At 40.1% G+C, this 25,474-nt stretch overlaps 1 protein-coding gene across 5 annotated transcripts in view; it reads left to right on the top strand.

The window, feature by feature from the left end:
- Positions 1-25,474, top strand: part of LOC105667892 (E3 ubiquitin-protein ligase RNF220-like) — a 145,596-nt gene that overhangs the window by 23,795 nt on the left and 96,327 nt on the right. For 4 of the 5 annotated variants that reach the window (XM_067349630.1, XM_067349632.1, XM_067349629.1 and 1 more), the window contains one exon: positions 17,000-17,137. The exons of the other annotated variant lie outside the window; for it this stretch is intronic. In XM_067349630.1, coding sequence (XP_067205731.1) covers positions 17,000-17,137 — 138 coding nt within the window. The remainder of the gene's footprint in view (positions 1-16,999; positions 17,138-25,474) is intronic. 5 annotated transcript variants of the gene reach the window in all.

Here is a 25,474-nt window from a genome sequence, read left to right as displayed (position 1 = left end):
TTGCGAAGAGGGGAAAGAGATTTTGTGATAGGCGACTTAATGAATCAAATTATAAAAATGGCTAGTCATCGGCGCGTGATAAAATGATCCGATCGCGGTAACACGTGGATGGTTTGATTTATGCTCGATCATCCCCCTCGTTCAGAAACGCGCACGTACGCGCTCACGCACATACGCGTAGATACGGGAGAGAGAGAGAGAGAGAAAGAGAGAGAACAAAATGTTTCTGCGTCGCATTATATCGTCGAAGGCGTGGGCGTCGCTGGCCTATCGGCGGTTTTCGGGGGCTGAAGGCTATTTGTCCACCGCTACGTTGTTACCTTTTTATTTGTCCGCCCGTTATATATTGCGGCACATACGTATGGATACGCGTCCATATATCCGGACCGGGCCATAAAAATACCAGCGAGAGCCGATACGTCGGGTATTATTAGAAGCTCAAAACAAGATTGCCCGGACGACTCCGACTTTAGTGGCCCTCCACCTTCGTTTCTGCACCCTCCGTCGGCCAGCCCTTTGCTCGCCCCTTTTCTCGTAGGGCGATCTCGGACAGTCGCGAGAGCCCTTCTAACCCGAAACGTATCGCCGTGGTAATCGTCTCAAATCCCTTTTGCGTAAAAACATTGACGAGTTTTCGTCTCCGCGACGGTTCTCAATCTAAATCTTACGGTCCTTCCGCTCCCTCACCCTTTATATTGTACTTGGACGTAACAAACTTATTTTAAAGCCATAGAGCATTGCTTCAAGTACCCACTACATTTATTAAGTGACTATTAAATTTTGATACGAATCCTTAAATATATATTATGTTATCAATGATCTGCAATAAGGATTCAAGTAACGAATTTGGCAAAGTTTTAACATATTTAAACACTAAAATTGAAGAAAAAAAAAAACAAGATTTTTATTCCAGATTGAAGTGGTACTTAGTTTAATTTTTATATATTTTATTATATTTCACGAACCGTATTATCTTTCATGAACATATCGTCGCGTCAGGAAGATGTTATGCTAACGAAAAGTATCTGAGAGAGACTCATCTCGGTGTTGAAAGGGTGCAGGGAGGAAGAAGTACGTCCTGTCCGCCGTACGAGATCGTTCATACAAAAGAATACGAGAAAAGGAAGAAGCGGCTTATGCGCGCGAGGTTTAGGGGCTTAAGCCTACCAGAGTAAGACGTTCCACCTTTAGCCCTTTGCTCATGGCGCCTTCGTGGATATTTACAACGTTGTCGTCCGGGTCCTTGTCGAGCGGAAGCCGAGTGAGAAATGGCCGCGCCGACAATTAACTGAAATCACAGCGGACCGAGGCGGTTTGTCACTGTCTTCGCCCTCGAACTACCGTGCCGTTGTCGTTAGTGCCGCACTAATGCCACACGTTGACTATCGTAGGGCAATATCGAGAAACACATGACTGTAATCTAATCCTTTTACTTTTTATCTTCAATTTTTTTTACAAGAACGTATAAGATAACAGTCACATTTAAAATTATGTTGTTTTTTTTTTTTTTACTGCATCGCGTTGTGCAAATGTACAACTTATCGTGTTATAATTTACGCGAAAAGGTTAATACACAAAGTCGCAGAGTTTCACCGAGAAATAGTTACCGATAATGCAGTAAGGACGTGGAAACGATAAAAAAGGAGAACGCGTTACCTCTTGCACCTTTCGGACGGATTCTCTTTGACGGACGTAGCCGGGTAACACGATTAAGTAATTAAGGGATTTTTAATCTTGTCCCGGTCTCGCCCTCGTTTTGGCGCCGGTCACGAGCCAGCGAAAAAATAAATAAACTCGAAGCTGTCGCCGTTCAGGGATTAAATCGCTGATGAGGAGCCCGCGCGACGGGCTCTTTTTCCGCCCCTCCATCTCGACTCGTCTAAATCGATAAATTTATCCTCGGTGAACCTGTGAGTCTCGAATCTTGCGATAACACATCTGCCGTGTCCTCGTTTAAATCTCCCTTTCGATAATTATCAAAGATTCATATACATCTTTCTCCGCGCGTTTATTTGTATAGTAGTTCGTGTCTCGATCGAAAATGTAAATAATGTCTTGGAGAATTCTATTAAAATGCGAAAACAGAATTACATCTTCTAATCACGCGAGGAAGAGAAGAATTATTTTTATTACTTTTTTTCTACTAAATATTATATCAAAATATACGTTTGTAATACAGATGTTGTGTCTGTACTTGCAGCAAAGATATTTCTTTGAGAAATAATTATTAGTAAATAGACATTGACATTTCTCTCTAATCTGTTGTGGATCAGTCGTGCGATTCCAAAGTGCCCGTAAAGGCAAGTCGGTTCAAGGCGAGGGAGGTTTCGGGAAAGGACAAGCGAGCGGGACAGAGTGGTGCTGCGTGGTAAAGGGAAAGTGGAGAGAATCGAGAGGAAGCGTTGCGTACAGGCGTGTTCGGTTACAAGCAACGAGACATTTATCCTCGCCCTTTTAGCATTGCTGTGCTTGTCGAACTGTCCACGTGTACGCAATGTACGCATCGAGTCGTACACGTTGTCATATTTCAGCCAGAAAACGGGCCAGCAGTCAGCCTTCCGTTCTTTTTATTTACTTTTTCCTTGCTATCTTGACAAATGTATAATAATTTTAACAATTGGTATATTTTTTATTGCAACATTACGCTATTTAAGAAAATTCAACTTTCTTTTAAAAAAATAATAAAAGTACAGGATTCTACAAATTCTGTTATGATCTTCTCTGATTTAAATTAGTAATTAGAGAGTATTAGCACTGACAACATTATACTCAAAACGTTTATTTAAAAGCTTTACATTTATTATTTTTTGTATTATACGTATAAAAATATTTTATCGTTATAAACAAAACGTATTGAATGCGATAATACTTTCTTTCGATCTTCTTTGCTTACTTAATTGTGACAAAATATTTTTTAAAAATATTTGAGATCAGTATATTCAAAGTACTTTTCTTTTGAGTTAAGGCAGTACTTGTTTCACTCTTTGGGAATCGGATAATCTGTTCCCGTTAAATTGTGGCTGCGCGTACAAGTTGAGAAGGTAGAATGGAGCAGAGACTCGATGTGTCTTACGTGTGTGGTTCCTGTTCCGAACCCGTTCTCGACTTCGTCGTTTTCTAGCATTTGACAATTATTCGGTAATTTATCAAAGCGTCCGCGCACAATGGTCCCGTTGCGAGAGCGATCGCGAACGGCTCTGCCTTTCCGAGCCTCGCACGCAACACGGTGTCCGTGAAATACTCATACGCGGGAGACGCGCTCAAACAATAGAACAGGTGTCTTTAATTTTTATTTTATAATATTTACGTGTCAGTTTCAATTTTCATTATACATATTGAAGAAATCTAAAATAATTATGAATACATTACTGAATATATTGTCATACACAGTTTAGCATTCAACGAAGAATATCTTTTGAAAATAATGCTACAAAAATTGAAAAAATTTAGACGTCACTTTTTTATTGCAACTAAATATAATCTACCGTATTTAAATTAAGCCTATAAACTGAAAAGTTAATCGAGTGAAATATGCATTCTTTTCCACAACAAGAATGCAAACTAGTCAGACGTCAGTCTCGCGCAGCTTCTTCTGCAATGTGCAGATGGTCGTTACTTTGTTTGGCGTTTCGAAAGTTGCGATTCGTGCTAATCGCTTACCGGCTTTTAATTATGATCAAATACGCTGGCGCTGAAGGCCTTGAATGATCAGCCTGATGGTGAGACCGCCTCCAATTAGCGGCGTATGTCGGTGATATAAGCACTAACGTCGTGTATCGACACTGTAGTTCATCGTTGATTATCCACCTGGTGGCAGGCCTCGACCGCCGATCTCCGTGCGCTTAATTCTCCCGGCGGCCACTTAACAGCGGCAAACTGATTATTTTGTAGCAGTCGGATCGGTTAACGATCCCGCTGTTCGGTTTAGCGAATAAACTATCGTGGAGATGATCGGTGGGAATCGGCGGCGGCGGCTGTTAAAAACCGACGGAGTCGATAATTCGATTTAAATGCAAGCACGCGGATAGCGGGCTCGGTAGTTTTTCATTTTTTTTTTCCCTGCCTATCTCTGTGGACTGCGCGAGATGATTTCTTTTACGAGCGTCGCCGTCGCTACAGCGGAACCGCGATTTCGTTTAATTCACTCGTTTGGGATCCGGACTCTATAGCGCGTCATTAGTGCGCGAGTTAACGGCTATGTTTACAGTTTGTCGCAACGCAGCAGCACGCTCTGCTTCGCTCCGCATTTTTACGCGTCCCGCTTAACTTCACGTAACGCGTATGATTCGCGTGGATGCGTTTGATGCAGCCCGATATTTCCAGTTCTTCTTTAAGAGAATTTTATCACATATTTTTTATACGATGCACTTCTGTGATAATGTCATATCTGATATTAATTCTAATAGTAGTATTAATTAATAATAGTGCTTTAAATTATAGGGTTTCTTACGTGAAACCGTTCTCTCCGAAGAACATTAGAGAATTGTAATTATCGATTTAACATCATGTTAAAATGTTAAAATAAATTTGTGTCCTAGAAACTTATTACTTACTCTGAAGTCATAACTGATCGATTTAGATTCTATGGAAAAATTCGGCCAGAAATAGATACTTGCATAATAGCGAAGAGAAATCTCGTTAACGCGAGATATTAGAACATTTTCTCGCGCGACTGACTTTATAGCGATTCGACCTACTTGCGATCGATTTATCGGATATTTTCCGCAAACGCGAAGGAGGTGAGATCCGGTCGTAGCGATCACACGCTCATGCGCCAGTACATAGTATGCCTCGCTCGTAAACGTAATCGCATTCACGGCGTATAATTCGTCGGCGCGTAACGAGCGCGTTTGCTCCCGCTGGAACGCTTCTTTTTTTTTGTGGCACGCGTAGAATTATCGGGACACCCGATGCACCAGGTATCCGTGGTATGGAACGTGGCTGTCGACATCGAAACGAACAAGCGCGTTTGGAGCGGTGGAACAAAACTATCTCATTGTGTGTTAATACACCGCGCCGCTCGCTCGCTCGCTCGACTCATGCAGTCTGCAACTGCGATACGCCGCGGTGGTGTAGTCTTAAGTTGTGTTTACACCGTGATTTGCTCGATCGCGAAGACTGTTTTCCACATGCGAGAATAGTGATGACATTCTTATGCAGAAAAATATTTTTCTTTTACCGAAAGAGAATCTTAATTTCTTACAGATAGTCTTAACAATAAGTCTCACTATAATAGAATATTATTCAAGCTGTACTCTGAAAGTTTTTCAGAATAAAAATTTAAGTTAGCGGTTTTTAATACACTGATGAGCTTTAATAAAGAAATTAAGAAATTTTGAAGTAGAATTGCATTATTGTTGTTACAAGATTTATTTTTTAATCATTTTTAGAACATGAGTGAGAAAGATAACGTTAACAAACGATTCAAATATTACTATATTTAAGGATAACTTTTAGCAAAATTTTACATATATAAAATTCATAATTTTGGAATGTTTTATCTTGTTTGATATTACAATATTTATTTATTTAGCATTGTAAAAACGTGTGTAATCTCGTGCTTTTACGATGCTGAGAATTTGCTTCGCCGTTGTAAACGTGACTTTACAGTTGCAACGTTGCACCGTTAAGATCGGCGTGCGTGCCGAAAGAGTTCGAGATACTCGGGCATCTCGTCCGTATGCGCAAAGGGTGCGTAGAGGTGTGTAAAGATACGAATGCCAAACCACCTGGAGATCTGCTCCTCGCATTTTACGCCGTTTTACTTTCGCCAAGAATCTCTTCTTCTTGTTCTCTCGATTATTCTCATCACTGTGAGTTCTCGTAAGTTTTTCATGCAAACTCTAGAGCGTATTTTCTCTGAAAATTTCTTTCTAGCGAATAAAAACGTGACACACGCGAAGCTGCAACTTAAAAATAGAAATTTAAACATTATTTTAATCAAGAGCTTTATTTGAATTAAGATTCTCGTTTGATAATATTTAAAAAAACAGATATAATGTTTCTTTCTCTTAATTAAACACTGTAATCGGCTTTTCAATGAACCGGTAATTTTAAAACAAATTGTTCATAATTTAAGAACTTTTACAAATTTCTTTTTTATTATTATTATTACTATTTATCATATAATTTGTTTTATATGTATAAATTAGATTGTGAAATTGCACATTTCTACGTTACATAATATAAAGCATGTTTAAACATTGTACTTTTTTACATACAATAGTTTGATGATTATTGACTACAGTGCTAATGCGCGTTTTTATAAATAACAATAAGACTATAATCGTCTCTAATTTAGCTGATACTTTATTCACTTTGCTCTAAGTTATTGTGCGTTGCGCAACAATCTTGGCAACGATATTTGCATTTTCTTACGAACCGCGAAACGTATCTCTTTAAATATTCAGAACTCGCGAAGCCCATATGGACGACGGTAGACACAGGCGAGGGGGGGGGGGGGAAGGAGGGGAGAAATATGTCGGCGGATTCGATAATATGTCGGCGCGATTACACGTTGCTCCGACCGACTCGCAGCCGCGGGTTTGCGAGGGAAACTAGCGGAGGCAGCATCCCCTTGTATTCTAAATTACGCGAAAATTCGAGGACCAATTTTCAGCAGCTTAGAGAGTTCGCTCTCTCTCTTGTTCTCTCTCGTAGGTTTCGTCGGCGGTTAGTAGGTATGGGCGGGCCACATATTGGATCATATCGTATCTTCTCACACCCTATGAATAATGCATCTCAAAGGTCGCCTTCTCCCCTGAATTCTCCTCTTCTCCGTCTCGATCTCACCCCCATCCTTTTCTCCGTTTCTCTTTCTCTCCCTCTTTCTCTCTCACACTCTCTCGCTTGTTTTCTCTCGCGCGAGCCCGAGTCGAGTCGCGTTCCGAAATCTCTTCGTAATTAAAGCTGCCATATATTTTACTTTAATCGAGAAGATCGGCCGGCTACCATTGGCCGCGACGATTTATCACTACCGGACTCGGCTCGTCCGCCTCTCTTCTCGCTTCCTCCGCAGAAGATTATAATGCCGAGGACGTATGTACCGGCGTGGTGTAATTGCGGAACGTTCTCACGACTCCGTGACTTCCCGCCTTCTGAATCGTGAATGTAAATGATAGCCTGAATTTCGCAGAAATTGGCACGATTGTTGTAAAAATATCTTCGAAAATCTTGAAAATTTAATGGTTGATAGAAAAGAATATTTTTGTATCATTAATAATCTTCAATTGTCGATTTGGTTTTATTTATTTCACGCTTGTCCAATTTTATTCAAACATATGTAAAATCAATATTATTTCATCATTCAAGTTAAACTGCTGTGAATATATATATATATAGAACGGAGGATATATGCAGATAGAAAACGTTTATCTTTGATAAGTATATTGCATTATTGAAACTTTTCGGCATTTACGGTCTGCGCTAGCAGGCTTTAAGTCTGCTCTCGCAGTCGTCGGTCGTGGTTCGTCGTTCTTTCTGTTCCGCGCGCGAATCGCTTTCAGGCCGCGGGTTCCGACGAAGGGATCCGGTAGCCCTTGAAGCAACAGAAGCAGCAGCAGCAGTCCCGATGTCACAGACTGCGAGATAAATCTTGGATTACCACGCGGTCCCCCCCATCTGCCGACCTTGCTCCTTGAGTAGTAGCACCTCGGCATCCCGATCCTTCTCCGTCTGCGACGTCCACCTCTTCTTTCCCCTCTTTCTTCTTGCTCTCGTCTCCGCGCCCCGTCCAGAGACACGGGCTTAGCACCGTTTTACTCGGCGAGAAGGACTCCGCTACTACTCTTGGATTTACAATCTTGAAGACGCTGTTTGCTGGATCGCACGCGAGAGCTCCGTATTAATGAGCGATTAGAAACATAAATCTGACTTTAGCCCTCGCTCCATCTTGCCACGCGCGAATCTTATCATTCTTATTGTTCGCGGATTGTTAACACAGTAGACTGCAGGTAGATAAATAGCTTGAAACTATTTTCGTCGGTTCGGGAGGCGCGTATCCGACAGAAGCGCGAGAAGCAGATAGCTCGAATTAAATTTTCTACTCGCAAGGTTCGGAAAAATTTCGAGAATTTTATATTTTGTTATTAATATTTTTATTGCGTATACCGGCATCGGAAAAATTGCTTTTTCTTCTGCGAATAATCAGAATTGATTATGAAGCGCGTACGCGTGTGTAGAGGCGAAAAAGTGGCGCGCAGCCGTCGCGTTAAGAGGACGACGAGAAACGAGGGACCCTCCTCGTCTTCTCGGTGATCCGCGAGACGCCACGGGACTCTCCACCCGCCGGAGTAGCTCGAGCGAGCCCTCTTAAATTAATTACAGGGAAAAGATCCGCACGCATCCCCCGGCAGCCAGCCAGCCCTCATTCGAGAAGGCAAAGGAGGATACGCGCGCGCGCGCTCAGCCGAGTGTCTAACGGACGGAAATCCTCGCTAAAGGAGCGGAATGCTCGCCGAAAAAAATTCCTCCTCGTACGCTTCAGACGCCGAGATTTTAAGTAGTCTTCTTCGCATTTCTCTCCTCCTCCCTCCACCTTCAGTCTGTCCTAGTACGTCCTATCTTTGCTCTTCTATCCCTTAAATCTTCGCGGATTCTTTAGATCACTTTTCCTTTAAAGTGCTTGGATAAATTTGCTCGATACGAAGGCCTCTTTTATCCATGCGTGTTTTTAAAGCGAATAGAGGCACCTCAATAGGCATCTTGGTTCGCCAATTTCAGCGATTTTTGTTACATTTTAAAGAAACTGTATTAAAAAAATAATTCATGTTTTAATATTAGCTTTTTATAGTTTGAAAAATTGTTGAGAATTGTCAAAAGTTAAGATGTGCTAGAAATCAAGAAGATCACAATTTAGAACGTAATATTGGAAACGTTACATGTGTAAACATGTTTACGCCGAGTCTATACTGAAAAGAACGTGAAGAGGGGGTATTATTACCGAACAAATCTCTAAATAGTTACGAAGTTTCCGAAGTTGACTCGCTAGAAATGCTGCTTGTAACCCAGCTTTATCGCGGATCTCGTACAGAATGGTGGAGAACAAGCTCCGCCGGCTAATGCCGGTATAATCCCATAAGCGGCATAAGTCCCGATGACTGGTCGGAATAATTCCGATAGGCCGTTCCACCCTCTTCGTCGCGCTCGAGTTTGCCGTTCCTTTCTGCCCCGCAGAGTTTTACCCTCTACAAGCAAAAGATTACAATCGAGAAATAAAATCTGGAACATGAAATTTCGCCCAAACGCTCGCGTGATTAGCCGATTATTTCTTAAAAAGACTTTTGGTAATCTTTTAATCTACTGTGTTGACTTAATGTTACAAACGTGTTGCGGTATTAAATTTGGAATATTAGAATGAATGAATTTTTTAGTATTACGTCGATGTAACATCGACAACATTCTTAGCAATGAAAAAATTAAATCCCATGTTTTTTGATAATATTGATAGCAAAATTTTAACATGACGGAGAGATAATGTGTTCTCTTTCTATGATATTTTCTTTTTCAATTAATTTTCTGATCTCATCCATCTTATTGGAGATTACGATTTGGACGCAGCAATGTTATTTGCTCTTTCCTGTCACTCATATCGCGCTTATATATTGGTCTTCTTTTTAAAACCGAAATATTTTCAAAGCAATTGTCTTTATTGTGCGATATTGCGTTCGACTATTTATCGTACAATTTTGCGATACGCGGACGTGCATCGAGTGCTAAATTCTCTCTCGGTTTTTATCGAATCGTCCGCTACTCTGTCCGATATTGAGCACAGAATTAAACAGCCTGCTTTTATACGTTACCACACATTTTCTATGATACGACTGTATTCATAAAATTCTGTACACGTAGCAGCGAAAAGTATTATAATCCCTCCTGAAGCGCAAAATGTTTTAATACCGTCGAAATATAAAATATAATGATTTAATAATGATTGTAATAACAAATTTATAACTACTTTATAAATACAACTTCGAGAATTGTAGTTGAAAACAAGATTTTAAAGTTTCTATTACATTTTGCATTACAAATCGATAATGGAACGTAATCAAAATTTGAAGCAACGCGAGCTTGCCAACAACCACATAGATCCTAATGAGATCAAGAGATCGCGCGAAACATGGATGCCATTAGCGTGAGGCAGAGAAGCCGCTAGTTCCTCGGGATGGTTGAGGAACTCGCGGGAAGCCGAGGACAGATCGTAAAACAGCCGACGCGGTGTTGGTGCGACAAGAGCAGGAGATACAAGCGAAGTGGAACACAGACGAACTGTGTCCTCCTTTGCATTAAACGCGCATTCCGCACCGAACGATTAAGAGAAACCGCTGTCCTCCGACACGGAGGCACGAATGAATGTCCTTATTGTCCTACCGTGAGAATCTCGGACACGCGCAAATTCGCGATGTAATTAAATAAACGACATACGCACCGCGCGAAACCGCGTTCTCTTGCGATTCTTATCCCCGCAAGTCATTCGCTTTTACGCCCACCTTCACGGATGATGTCAATAAAAAAATTGTTTCTGATTCCGCAAGAATATCAACAGTGAAATCTTGCGCTCTTGTTATCTAAAAATTTTCGAATGCTAAGATTGCATGATTATGAAATTTTGAAAAATTTGGAAACTTGAATATCGTGTAGCTTGTAAAAACTGACCCATTTTTTATGCATCAAGTCGCTGAGTTTGCACATCGAGTGTCTCATTCTGGTCGAAGAGAATATTGAGGTAGCGAGAGGGAAGCCCCGCGCGTCGTGCAAGCCGGATGCTAAACCGCACTTTACTCAATGGGGTGTGCATAGGTCGGGGAGCATGCAGCAATAACAGACGCGAGAGCAGTAGATATATATAATATATATATGTATATATAGGTGACGCTATATATATATGTGGCAGAGGACGCGAATTGACGACAGGGTACCCCGTTACCCACTCTGTGTATGAAATATCAACCACCGTGAAACTCGAACGCCCTGAGAAACTTCGGCGAGCGTCCTCTCCGACTTTCACTCGATCGACGATCCAGCCGAAACGCGCGGGAGGGCTAAAAATCCGGGGAATCTCCATCGAAAAGAGCGCGTAAACTCGCTGACCGGACGTGGTGAGCGTAGGAGAAGATCAACGTTCACGGTGAACTATGCGCGAGTACATCAGACCTGGCCGCGACCGTTGCTTTATGGAAAGTTGTAAAATTAATAAAGAATCCCGAAATAAGTTTCTCACAGGATCGACCGTCGTTGATCCCAAGTATGTAGGGAGATGATGCATCCTTGCCGCCATCTCTTCTGTATTCGGCTTGGTGAACTGAAATTAAACTCAGTTTAGTTTAATAAAATTGAAGATATATCTAAATTGTTATTATAGTAGCATTGATAGTGCAGATTGAACGATAAAACTGAAATGATTAATTGAAGAAATCAAACTGAAGAAAGATTTATAAAGGAAATCAATTTCGAACAAATTACTATATTACAAAATATTTTATTTCGCTTCCGGGAAAATTTATATTAAATTATTCGAACAACAAAGTGATATAATTCATTAGTAAAGCGGAAATAATACTTTCGCACTGGAGTAAATTTATAGTTGGCAAAATAAAATTTGATATTGAGGAAATTATATTAAAAATATCTTATTGCTGCGTTCACGTGGCTATTTTCGACGTGATAGTTAAAGATACACTCCGAAGCTGCTGAATGATGAAATCGCTAATCGGCAGACGTCTAATACGATCTATTTTTTATTATGCGCCGTAAGATCGCGTATGACGAATTTATATTACCTATGACACATCCAGAGAGAGTCATTTAGAAAATCGCCATCCTGCCGAATTATTAAACTAATATCGAATCGGACGATTCGAGATCTGCCGCTATTTATGTCCCCGTTTCAACCGGTGGACTTCCGCTGTGGGATAATACGGTTAACCGCGCTGCCCATTAGTCTTTCCACAATCGATACACGCCGGCTGCTACGCTGGAAATCGATGTCGATTATCGCACAGTGGCTCCCTGCCGTCTCCGTTCCTCCTTCGTCCTTCCGTTTTCTCTCTTGTTTCTCTTCTTTGTCTTTCGATCACAGACTTTACCTTCCACAATGATATGTGATTGCGCACATATGATGCGGTATTACACCGCGCACAATTAATTAACGTTATTTGTAATAAGCGAATTGTGGACTTAATTCCTATTTATATAATTCGAGTTATTCTGTCATCTAATACCAAGAAAATTGAATCCTGAAATTTGAGGTGTTATTTCACGTAAAACTAGATAAAACTAGATGGAGTTTTTCTTTTGTTGCCACATATTTGCAGAAAATTAGAAGATTGATCTCTTGTGTGCATTTCTCGTTCTTCGCAATGTATACATTGCGTTTTACACAACGTTTTACACAATGTATACATAATTTCCCGTATAATGCGGTTTAATTAATAAAATTTTATTTAAAAAATTTATACAAAATGACGATATTCTCTGTGTTATATTGTTCTACATGTTCCAAAGGATATCATTCTTAATAATCATGAGAGCTTTTGAAAGGGTTTGCGTTCTTCTTTTTTCATTCTCCCTCGGCTCTTCCAACTCGTCTCGTTTCGTCTCGCCTCTCGTACGTCGTATCGTCAGTTTGACATCGTTGTATAACAGGATCTCACGCCGAGTACTGAGCCGGTTAACTCGCTGCAACCCAATCCACTCTCTCTTGTTTCATTCTCGAGCCTTCTCGCTCTTCTTACCCTTCTCATTTTCCTCTTTCTTCACAACATTGCTTGCGTCTGCTTGGAGAATCAGCCGCGTGTTTTTATGCGTATGCATCTCGACATTGCGATTTCATTATTTATGTATGGAACTTGATCTTGATTGATCGATGAAAAAAATCGATAATGTCCATTTTACTAAAAGCGATCATAACAAATGCGTAAATAGTAGATTGTCTTGCTTCTTCCGTTGTTTCTTTCGAACGATTATTGTTCATCACACAGATTATGCGTCTTTTCCGGAATGATTACCGAAAGCGAATCGTGCAAATTCGTCGTCAGCGTCAAGCATCGAGTCGTGTCGAGGGAAAAGGGTAGGCGCAGCACTCGACGCACAGCGCAAACACGCAGGGAGGCTGCCTGTCGTCGGACCCCGCGCTCGATCCCGGCGATGAATTATTCAGGGTGTCTTGATCCGGTCGGCCGACCGACAGACGGATTCCGGTCCGCTCGATCGCCGTGATGCTCCGCGATTTTTTCCCTGCCGGATCTCCCTTCTTGCGAGTGGCCAGATTAAGATCGCAACGATCGGCTGTCAGCTGCGACGATGTCGGCTCGCCGGCGATCGCACGGCTCCCGGGATCGTCTCGTGCGCCATGTACGGCAGTCGTCGCCTCGTCGCTTCTTCATTCATGCGCGGCTCCGTCGATCGACGTCGATCCACCGTGTAGACAGGTAGAGACACTTGGAGTCAAAGTCCGGTTAAACTTGACCGCGATGCATAACCATATGCAGGTCGCGTTCAAGCCGCAAATGTTGCTGACGTGCGCACGATATACTCAAGATCATATTCTGAAATTGTAAAGTTGATTGTTAATCATAGAATGACAGTTATAACACTTGTATCGTGAAGAGCGTATGTATTATGCAATTGTTATAAAATAATGAAAAGCAGTTGTTACTATTTTTTATTATGAAATCGAGCATTTATTGTTACTTAATTGTCGAAATAATTCTTGCAAGAATTGTTTTGGAAATAGACATATTTATTTTACGAACCTGTACGAGACATCAAAGAATTATACCGAGTCAGTGAGTTCATAAGTAATATCGCTTTATCAGTCACAACGTAGATGTGACTTGCAAAAATCGGTATCGCGCGATCTCGTAACGAGCGATTAAAAGGTTTACCGAGTCGTGAGCGAGGACGCTAATGGTGCGTTGTACGCGACGGGTGATGCTAATTCCCGATTATCTCTGAGATGATGATTTTCACGCTTGTAATTGGCGAGACGAGCCTTTTGACCGTGAAGCCGAGCACACACAGTAGTTCCATGCGAGGATTAACGTTAACAAAGTCCGAGGCGTACATCGTCGACTTAACTCGCGCGGCTTAAACGAGCCGATTCGTCGCGCTATACACCTGACTTCGTCTACAGGGTGTCTGTTCTGTAAAAACTTCTTTATATTTTTTGGCATCGTCTTTGACAGAAACGCGATACGTTATCTTCAGTATAATTTTTTTTATTGAAAATTTGTGAAATATAAGTTTGATATTAGTCACATGTTGTCGCACTAAAATGCATAGTGTAATTTTGTTATTTAATTTTGAAATATGTTCTTATAAAAATGAAAGATGTCAATAATTGATATTAACATATTTCCGTATATTTGTTTTATTTTCTCATATTTTTTTAATTTTATGATATAGTAAGCTTTTTTGGTTCTCTCGTCAATTGTAACTGCAGTGGCACTTCATAAATTTTCACCATTTTCGAGTTACTCGTTCGCAAGACTTCCGTTATGAACTTGTCGGAATTGCATGATTTTCGAAAGCGACGTGAACACGACGGGTAATACTCGATCATGCTGCATCGTGCTCGACGTGGGTGGGAGTTTTTCGGCCGTCACTGCGGATCATCGAGCGCGATCATTTCGCGTACGCGAAACCGAATGACGATCGATCGGCGTGGAATGACGCGCGTCACCTTTTTCGAAGTGCTCGTTGGTCCGTCATCGTTCGTGACGTAGAAACCCGCAGCTGCTCGTCGTCGCTCGTTTATTTGACGGGTTCGAAATACACGGAATTAACGCTTCGGCATTACCGCGCTTAATCTTTCAATCTTTCGAACAATGCGATGATTTGTAAACATTGCTCATTTATTTAGAAAGCAGTCGATATTTAAGAAAAAGCTGTGAATTCTTTTAAATCTAAAGTCTTTGCACAATAATTGTTGAACAATTTAAGTGTTCTAAAAGCGTACAATTTAATAATTTTCTACTTTTGATATTTGAAAAAGTGAATGCGGAGAGAAAGTTGTATGATTTTTATACGATAAAATATGCTTACATACAAGCTGCTTTGAAATATTTAAAACTAATTTTTTTCATCTTGAGAAATTATATTTCGTTTCTTTATTATTGCCGAACACCCGTTAGATGTCTACGTCCGTGGGCATGCAAAGGTTGGCGGCTTCCCCTCACGCGCATCTTTTGAGGTTCTTTTCGCCGCCTAATTGTATTGGGTGTCTTAATCAGCGTGTAAGCTACTAAAGCCAGAAGGCCAAAAGTGAACGAGAAAGCGAAGAGAAGGGGCACACCTCCGCACCGGTGGGCCACCGTTCTGCATCTCAAAGGCGCAATTTAAAAAGTATGTTAAGTCGCTGCCATTATGCTCGATGTACTTATCCACCCCAGGATCCCGTCAGACATGAATTTAGATTATGACCCAGAACATTGTACGCGTTTCCCCTTTTCTCTCTTGTAAGATTCGAATGGAATCTGGAAGCCTCTTTTGGCATATCTCGACCTCGCTTTCTCAAAAGACAAAGAAAAGCTTCGCACTCTAAGTGCCATAAACCAGAATAATACTGAACGGTAAAGTTCTTATATATTTCTCTTGAAATATTGTATCATTTATATATTATTAATTTTGAGTAAAAATTCTGTAAATAGAATTTCCACTGACTATATATTTAATTTAAAAATTAATAATGATAAAATAAACTTTTTTACATATAATTAATAATAGTATAAAATTAGAGAATTTTTTTTGAATATTTGATAATTTATGTCCACAATATTTAACAAAAAACCTTATTCTATTTTATATAAATTTTTAAAACTTTTTCTTGTGTTACTTATCTGTGCATTTTAATTATGGATCGTCGGTAATCCAAAATATTGTAATTTTTAACAATGAATATGCACGAAATTAAAATCCAATGAAACTTTTATCATCTGATATTTATATGTCGGTTCGTCCGAATATGAATTTCGATGGGCGGAGAAGGACATGATTTTAGACGATAGTACAAGGGGTTAAAGGGGGGGTCGACAGTCCGGCACGTGCTGAATGTATACTAAAAAGCAATAAACTCATTCGGGAACTTATCTCGTAACGACAGCGCAGTAATATCTATATGGGATCATAATAAAGCCACCTACGTTCGCGGGAGGCAAAACGACGAGGGCCTTTGAGGGCATATTGGTGCTCCATCTTTTGATCCTGCTCACTAATTCGCTTCGTGTATTTAGGGATCTACGAGTCGCACGAGTGCGACGCGTAATTGAATCGAGCGAGCGGGCCGCTTTATGAACTTAACGACGGATAATTGAAAACTATAAATTTCAATAATGTTAAACGTTAAGTAAATAATTAGATAGACACAATTATACGATTATAAATATAAATTTATTAAGTCAATATTGTGTTATCAATCCAATTTTATCGAAATCGATGTTCTACGATTTAAAAAGCAACTAACTCGTGTTTGCGGATTAATGCATGATATGTCAACATCTTTTGTATTGAAGTTAATGCAAATGCGAAATAACTTTGATCTCGTTCTCAATTTTATAACACTAATACCTTGATGTACATCCGTCACTCCTTTTTTCAATCTCACTGCACGACTTTTTCTATACGTATTCTTACTGTTTATTGATGATTATCATTAATATTAATCACCGAGTCATGCGAGAATGTAATAAATAATAATAACTCAATTATACATTGTGATACCTTACTTCGTCAAATCACGAATATATCGCGAAGCCTTATTAAAGACTGTATTAATTGAAAATAACATCAGAGCGAAGGACTTCTCGGGATTTTCAGGCTTCTATAAGAGATCTCGATTTGCTCCGCAACTCACCGCCAATTCGCGGCGTCTGCGTCAGCCTGAAAGTGTCGTCGGGTGCCTTCCGCCGTGCATGATGAACTCTTGATAATTCATGATAATTCTGTGTCTCCTTCTTTTGATGATGACGATGACTGATGACCACTGTTATATGGGTGATTCTAGTGGGGCCTGTGTTCGGGGGCCGATGCGGCGCGGAGGCGCTCGGTCTGGGGCTGGGGCTGCCGCCGGGCCCGGCCTACAGGTTCGCTCTGCCCCCGGGACTCGCTGCCAAGACCACCCGCTGCCTTGTATTCGACCAAGGTAGGCCTACCAGCCATCTTCATTGCCGCGACTCTTTGACTCTTTCGGTGCTACGCGCGCTCGCGTTTGTTTCACGAGCTCTCTTCTCAATCACGAAATTAGACTCGCCAAGGAAATTGGCACAAGCTTTTCTAGAACCGAAAGAGTTAACGATGACTATTTTTTTTATATGCAAATACAGTTATTTATGTAATTAAATTTTACATCTCTATGCGCAAATGCATAAGATGTCAATTGCGTGGGCGTAAATTGTGTGAAACTCTTTCATGTTGCTTCAATGTTGTTTCAATTCGAATGAGAAAAAAATCAGCACAGCCGAATTAATTCGAAGTGAAAACTTATTTTCGACTTATGACCGCGGCCAAATATTCCCGAGCGAGGACGGACCAATGAAAGCATAATTAACGTGAAGGACGACCTGCTCTCGCCAATAATCAGATCCGAAATGCATAATTAATTTTCGTTAAATAGCATCTAGTTGCATCGGTAATTTTCGGCGAATCGCGTAATGAAAAAATAATAATAACAGGTAATTTGATCGAAACAATTTCGATAAGAGTAATTTTAATTTAATTATATTGATTACAATTTAGTTCAATTCATCACAATCATTAAAATTTATGAGGTTATTTCAACTGAATTATTTTGATTAAATTAACGTTACTTTATTTGTAGTCATTATGCGCATAGGCGGTTGTATGTCTGAAAAAATCAACGAAATTGATCCATATTTGTTAAGAAAAAGTCTGAAATTTTTGAACGTTTTGTTTACAACATAAAGGTTTTTTACTTTTTATTTCTTGTTTTGATATGTAACAAGAGATATTTAAAATAACGCAAATTAAATTTTCTAAATTTAGTTTTTGCAAAACATCGGACATTAATTTATATTTACTTCGAAACTTATGATACTTCTGAGCCAGACTTTTCACACAGGCTGTTTATATCGCGATTTTGTCACATCCCGTCACCGTGTCCGGTATCGTATCACTGCATCGGTGCAACCGTGTGCACTGGCGCATCAGGTGCGCCGGCAGGCAGCTGGCGAAAGGCCCGACGGCGACGGGCACATTACGGCGGGTCTTAGGAGATTTGTGGACAGGAAGATGAGCATAGCTCGTAGGCTTAGCTCGTGCAAACGTACAAGTCGATCTGGTAGCTGGATTTGCGGGATCGATGGACCGTCGCGTCGGCCAGCCGGCTGGCCATGCCGAATTCGTGAGAACGAACAGACTACAGATCGATAACTTGACCCGTCGCGGCAACGCGGCCCTCGACTTAAGCCCGAAATCGATCGGAATCAGTATCTACCTTAGTCGGTCCCTGATTTCACCCTGTTAATTGGCCGGCTTTACGTCCCCTCAAGATTAATGACTTTCATAAGACGAATGCATCGATATCTGACGCTTTAAGCTAGTGAGTTTCACTTGCATCAAATTTTTCAAACGAACAGGCGAAATGTTACACATAGTGTCGTGCGCGTAAAAACAAATTTTATCTTATATTCTATTTTGTTTAGGTGATAATGATGAATATTATTTAGAACAATAAAAAGTAATAATATATCGATAACAAAAAGAATAAAGTAAATTTGAATAGAAATTTTTTAGCCACAAAAGAAATTAATTATTGCGTGAAGGAACGTATGCATCCGCTCTTATATGTATACATGCAACGTCAAAATTGCGTGGCCATTTATAGCCATTGCAATAGTGCAATCGAGATACCATCGGAAGTGGAAAACAATAGCTAACGGTAACGATTAACGTAATAGTGACATATTCGGAATATCGAAGGGCACATGCATCCCAGATTTTTTATTCCCGCACATGTGACACACATTCGACGGTAATTCTCAGTTTTATTGCCGTGAAAAATATCTGCTTGCTGTTAGCGTATTCGTTAAAACTTGACAGATGTGCATTAATTTCGGCGCGATTCCAATCATTTCTAAAATACCTTGTTTAGAATTTTACATAATAATACTAAATTACTGATTAACATTTCAATATCGCGTTACTTTTATTATTATTATTATAGTATTTTCATTATTCCTATTTTTAAATAATTTTGATTCAATTTTTTGATAATATTTTTAGATGACTTTCTTAAAACCAGACAAATTTAGATAAACTAATTTTTTGAAGCTAGTAAAGTTATAAAAAAAATATTGTATAAAATATATTGTCACTATTTTTATAAGAATTTTTCCCTAAAATTTTTTAGAACAAGTTATCTTTGTTATTGGAAAAATACGTCTTGTTGTTATCCAAATTTTTTCTCAGCATTTTGGTTTCACCATAATACATTGTGTTTTACGTCGCTCTTATTTTTTTGACTCGATTGCCAATTAAATCACTTTGTAGCGCATGTTCTGTCACGAAGGGACAAGAGTGTAGCAATATTTTAAGGCCTCTCTTACGAGTGGCAGTTTAGTCAAGCAATATATAAATTTTAACGGCGACCATTATTGTTTCTTAATACCTCCAGTATTACTGGACCAGTTTTGGTGGGAAGTTAGTGTCTTTCCTAGTACAGCGATGGTCTTCTTCCCGCGGTACTTTTCTCGCTCGTAATTGTTGTGGGCGACCGGTATTCGCGGCTTGTAATCAAATCTCCGCGAACCTGACTTTTAACCCTTAATGGCGGCGTTAATATGTGCCCATATCTTTTCGTATAGCTGTAGGACTTTTTACAAGGCAGCTTTCTTTTCAGAAATGTCTGTAAAAATATCTATTAAATAGAATATGCCGAGAAAAGTATTCAATGTTGGACGTATTCAATGGAGAATTTATAGATATCATAAAAAAATTTTTATTTATATTTTAAATACTAAATTTTTTAATGTACAGAATTGAGAAGAAACCCGTTAATAACATTCCTCAAATTTTTTAGAAGGTAATTCTAAATTTTCGAAAATTGTGGAAAGACGAGCGGTGGGGAGAGGTTTTGGAATATTCAGTACGTAATTACCAATTAAAATATGATACGGCTCACGCGAAAGGATTGTGCTTGAATATGTATTGTTTTCATATATTTACATAGTTGGTAATAATATAATAAAAATTACGAAGTAAAATTTATTGATTGCGTTTTAAAACGTGATTTATATTTGAATTATTTAATACTGTTAATTGCAACGGCAAAACATAAATAATAACATAAAAAAAATATTGATAAAACGTGATACGCGTATACAAATTTTGTGGGACACATCTCGGGATATTTCTTCGGGCCAAATCGCTCTGCGGAAATCCCGCACAGCCGGAGAAACCGTGTGTTACGCCAAGAAAACAGAAACATGAACGTTAGCTAGAATTGCGCGGTTACCTCAACACGTGCATAAATTCATATTTTATCGCGGAATGCATAATGCATCATTTTAGCATATTTTAGACGGTGCTTTTTACACGCTCTTGTGCATATTGTTCGCGCGCTTGAAACTCATTGTCAACTGCGAGTATTCCGTAAACGAATATGATCGCCGTCCACATATTTTCTAATTTTAATTTTAAAATGCGCTAAAGTAAAATATTCAACGTTACTTTTGCACATTTACTGTCGAATTAAAAACTGTTACGCAAATTTGAGCTTGTTCATATTTTCACATGTGGTCTTTATTGTAAAAAGTTTGGTGCATTAATCTTTATTGGTTTAATTTCTCGGAACAAATCTTTAGCGCTGAGAGCTAATGTTTATTTAAAAACATTAATCGCCACGGCAATGTTACACGATGTCGATGATAAATCAAGACACAGAAATTGAAATTGAAATTAGTTAATTGATAATGCCGCGATAAAATATCGACCGAAACATCTCAACTAATTAAATCGGTAATTGAAGACTGTGAGAAAGATTGCGGATGAAGGAAACGGGGACGGCAAGGATCTTCTCGTGGATATTCCCTGGAAGGAAATAAGCTGCTGTTAATTTATCGTAATCGCTCGGTGTGACTAAGTAAGTGAGCGACGCCTCGCAATATTCTTTATTAAAATATCGAGCTACTTCTTCTCGCGTCTGCTCGATTTCATCCCCGAGACGCAACTCATCCCTGAACGTGCATCACCGAGCGAGAAACGATCTTGACGTTATAAGATTACAATACTTGCATTTTACGAGTTTTTTTTTTGTTCATCACTGAAACGCGTTGCGTTATTTTTTATTTGTCATTATTTTCAATAGCATGCGTTGCGTTATTTTCAAACTTTCAAACAAATTTAGAATAAAGTGGCAATTTTTGCCGCATTTAATTTTTTTATTTTATACGCATGGTAATAGCCAATAAATTCTGACTTAAACGGCATCTATTCTACACTATCGTTAAAATCTTTTCGGTGCGCGTTTACTCAGAAAATCAGAGAAAAACGAAAAGTTTTTTCGGTCTCCCTCGACGTCCGAGGGCGGAGGTGACGTTAATTCTCGATGACAGGGGCAAAACGCTTCGCCATCCGGAAGGACACGCGTGACACTGTTTCGATCGATACACGCGTGTACTAGGGATGTGATGGTGGATCCGTAATCGCATCACGAGGCGATATCTCGATTCGTTTAATCGGACGAAGGCGACGACGACAAGCAAGAGCCAAATCGACATCGCGAAAGTTATCCTCCCATCCCCTTGTACTCTCTGTCCTTTGCTACGGATTAATTAGCTCTTTCGTGAGTCAGCGTGATGGATCGTGACGAGAACGTGAAATGACATGACTTTTCTAACTCGACACGAGAGAGATCTGCCGAAAGTGAAATCAGAGCGTACAAATCAGATTTCGATATTTTTTATTTTATCCGACTTTTTGTGTTTGAAATCTCGAACTTTTTAGTTTAGTACAGTACATATTTTATACATGTATATATATATATTTTTTTTTATTTTAGCAGATTGTATTTCTCATTGTATTTGTATAGATTAATTTAATCAAATTGACAATACCTATGAGAAATATCGGGAGAAATAGAAAGCCTAGTGATAAAAGCATTGCCAGACGAATAATCGCGTTTCATAAATAACCATCGCGATAAATCAGTTGAATGCCGGGACTCTTTGGATTTCCAAATAAGCAATAACTGCCGAAGTGCGGGAACGGGAAAATGGAAAAGCGCGGAACAATGGATTTTTTCTTTTTTTTTCAAAAGGGGAGGGTAGCAAGTAGGGATAGGGGTGAGACGCTAAGTGGGTCAGTGCCGGCACAATGCGGCAGACATGCAACAAAAAAGCACGTTGTTATACGGACCACAACGGGGATGCAGTCGGTGCATATGCGTTTCATCCGGACCGATATACCTGATAACGAGTTGCAAAAGGCGGCACTGAAAAAAAAATAACTCTACAGGAAATGGATATTGAAATGTGTATTTCGGCGAGGAGACCGAAGTAGGCCGGATATTGAAATATGCTTTTGCGCGCGGGGGATCGCAGTGGGGTTCGATAGAGGTTTGTACATTTTGAACAAAGGCGATTTTTTCACAAGGAAGGATTTGTAAATCAGGAAGGGATCAATATATTCATTTTTCGTCAGCACTAAACTTAGAGGAAACCAAAAAGAATATATTTCTTTCGGAATCCTTTTTTGCTATTTTATGTTGATTGTAAATGATTGCGTTACAATGTTTCTTATTTTTTTTTATATTAAAACGAAGAATAAATAAGAAAAAAAACTTGTTAACATGCGCATTTACGAGCAATATATTTGTGTAGTAATCTCGAAAAAGAGAAACGTGAATCTAGAGCAACAACAACATCTGTCTCGTCTGTCTTCTCGATCGTTCCGCTAGAAACGACCAGCGGAAATTCGCGCGCGCGACGATATTATTTTTCATAAACGCGGCGTAAATGGTCGTTCCGCGTGATTGCATAGACCCTTGGAGGAGTACGCGCACGAAGATCCACTCTGGACAAGATCTACAGCGCGATTTCTACTTACGTTTTCATGAAAATTACCACGGCTCGCTATCGAGCTTCTTTCCGCAGCGATATTCTTCGAGATAAACTTACAACTTCTTTTCAAGTGACTAAAACTAAAAATATTTCTACATACACTTTTAGTATATGAACAACAGTTTTAACGTTGGCATGTTGAATTTGTATTTAACATTGGAGACAATTCGCGTTTCTAGTGTTAAATATTTAAAAATTTTTTAATTTAAATTAGTGATAAATTTTGAACATTATAATTGTGACAGAATATTTTCTTGACGCGATACGCGATAGCACCTGCTAACACGCTAATACTGCGCCACTTGCCCAAGACAATTAAGGATTAATTAAGACCGAGCAGATCATTCGAAAACTGGAATTACCAAGTCGTGTAAATATTCCCGCCACGGTATCCTAAGCATGCATTTAATCGCGAGGAGCGGCAGGGAAGTGCCGCCGCGCGAATTCGTTTACTTTCTATTACTCCGTTTTTATCGGGGGATGAGATCATTATGCGAGGCCCCTCTCTTACCACTCCGCGTGACGTCTTGCATCGGCCATTTTTTCGGCCGGTTTCCAGCCGGATAGAAGCTTCTCGCCTCTCCGCGCGACAGTAATTTTACTTAATTAAATTCCGTTCTTTCCGCCTTTGGTGGCGCGACCCCTCGTCGTTTCGGGCCGGCCATCACCGACCAACTCCCTCCCCTCCCCAACCCCTGGCGCGAATGCCGCCTTTTCCTAACGCGTCACCCGCTGTATCGCCACTGATTTTTCTCTTCTTGCCCTGCCGCTCCGTTCTTGCTCCACCGTCGCAGCTTCAAACAGTTTTTCTCGGTGGGCGATCTCAGCCATCAAGAGCGACAGACACCCCTCGAAATGCCGGGGTCGAAGCTAAAAAACTTTCAAGAGAGCCACTCTGAAACGATCACGAATTTATATTTTCAAAGATATGGACTTGTATTATTTTAAGCTTAAATTTATTAATATTTTACATTATATTTGACGTTTGATAATTTTATAGTTATTATCATGTTACGTTATTTCGATTTGTGTGAATTAAAATATGGTTGAAACGTCAAAGATAAATTTGGAATTATTTTTTGATTCTCTACATATTGCACAAGATAAAATAAATATAACTTTAATTAAAATTTTCACTGGAGCGAAAAAAAAAAAAATATTAAATATGTAAATTACAAAGAATAGCATGCTGTATGGTGACTCGACTGTAACATAACATTTTCGTAAGAAGAAAGACGACCGCGTTATTGTTACACGCGTAGTGAAAGCGGCTTCCCGTCGTTACTCCTCTTCGTCAAAATGCTCGCTAAATAATATCATCGGCGATGATTTATATTTAACAGCGGGGTAAAAGCGCGGTAAGATGTCAGCGGAGTCGTAACGAAGGAAGAATGTGTCTATCGCGGCTTTCGCAGTCGGGATAACGTTCACGGCCGCTCGTTAAGCGCCGTAAGAATTAAGGGCGCAGCGTAAGAAAGGGCTTGGGCCCGAAGCGAGAGGGCAGGGGAGGGCAGTTTCTTATTGCCACTTCATCTGCAATTAACATTTATGGGCGCGGGCGAGTGCCGCTGGAAAAACTAATTAAATATTCTGTGACACGCCTAGGGGCCGATACTTGTACATAGCGTTATGTCGCTCTCAACCCTTGAATGTCTCGAGAAAAGGAGAAGAGGGATAAAGAGATAAGAAGTCGCCGACCCCAGAAAATGTTTTCTCTGGCTTGAACGGAAAGTCTTGCTAGAGCTGGATTTAATTCGCCTTAATTACTGCGAAATTAATTTTTAATAACTCACACGCTGGGCTTAGCGTGATTAAATAACTTTCTAATTTTTATCTATCTAGCTGCGCGCAAAATTATAGACACGACACCCAATGTTTTGGATTTATTATTAAATTCATTCTTATAGTTACGCCTGCTTTTGCATAAATCTTTACGTGTTTAAATAAATTTTTGCTTTATGAAATAATTTCTATTTGAAAACGTGCAGCTGTCAACGCACAACTATATATTCTATTTAGCTGAATCGACCGTCATGTTGCTTCAAACGGTACCCAACTGCACGCGGTTTCGCCGCACACTCGTTTGCGTAAAACGTATGTCATCTTTCGGCGCTGATGAACGCCGGTGTAAACGCGGTATAATCGCGACGTGTTACTACCTATTTGTCGGTCGGCTCGTAACGCGGGTCGGCCAACCAGCCCCCGGAGGAACGGGGCGAGAGAGGGAGAGAGAGAGAGAGAGAAAGAGAGAGAGAGAGCGTCGAGGGTTAGTTCGCGGCGTGGTCGGGCGAGAGAGTATATCTGGCGGATTCGTGTGTGCAAACCACGAATCGGGTGGTGGTTGTCGGGCGCGCGATCCGCGTGTAAGCCCCTCACACACGATAAGCACCAGCCGATAACGG

Source organism: Linepithema humile, chromosome 2, assembly GCF_040581485.1.
Source record: "Linepithema humile isolate Giens D197 chromosome 2, Lhum_UNIL_v1.0, whole genome shotgun sequence".
Lineage (NCBI taxonomy): Eukaryota > Metazoa > Arthropoda > Insecta > Hymenoptera > Formicidae > Linepithema > Linepithema humile.
This window is presented reverse-complemented; position numbering and strand designations above follow the sequence as displayed.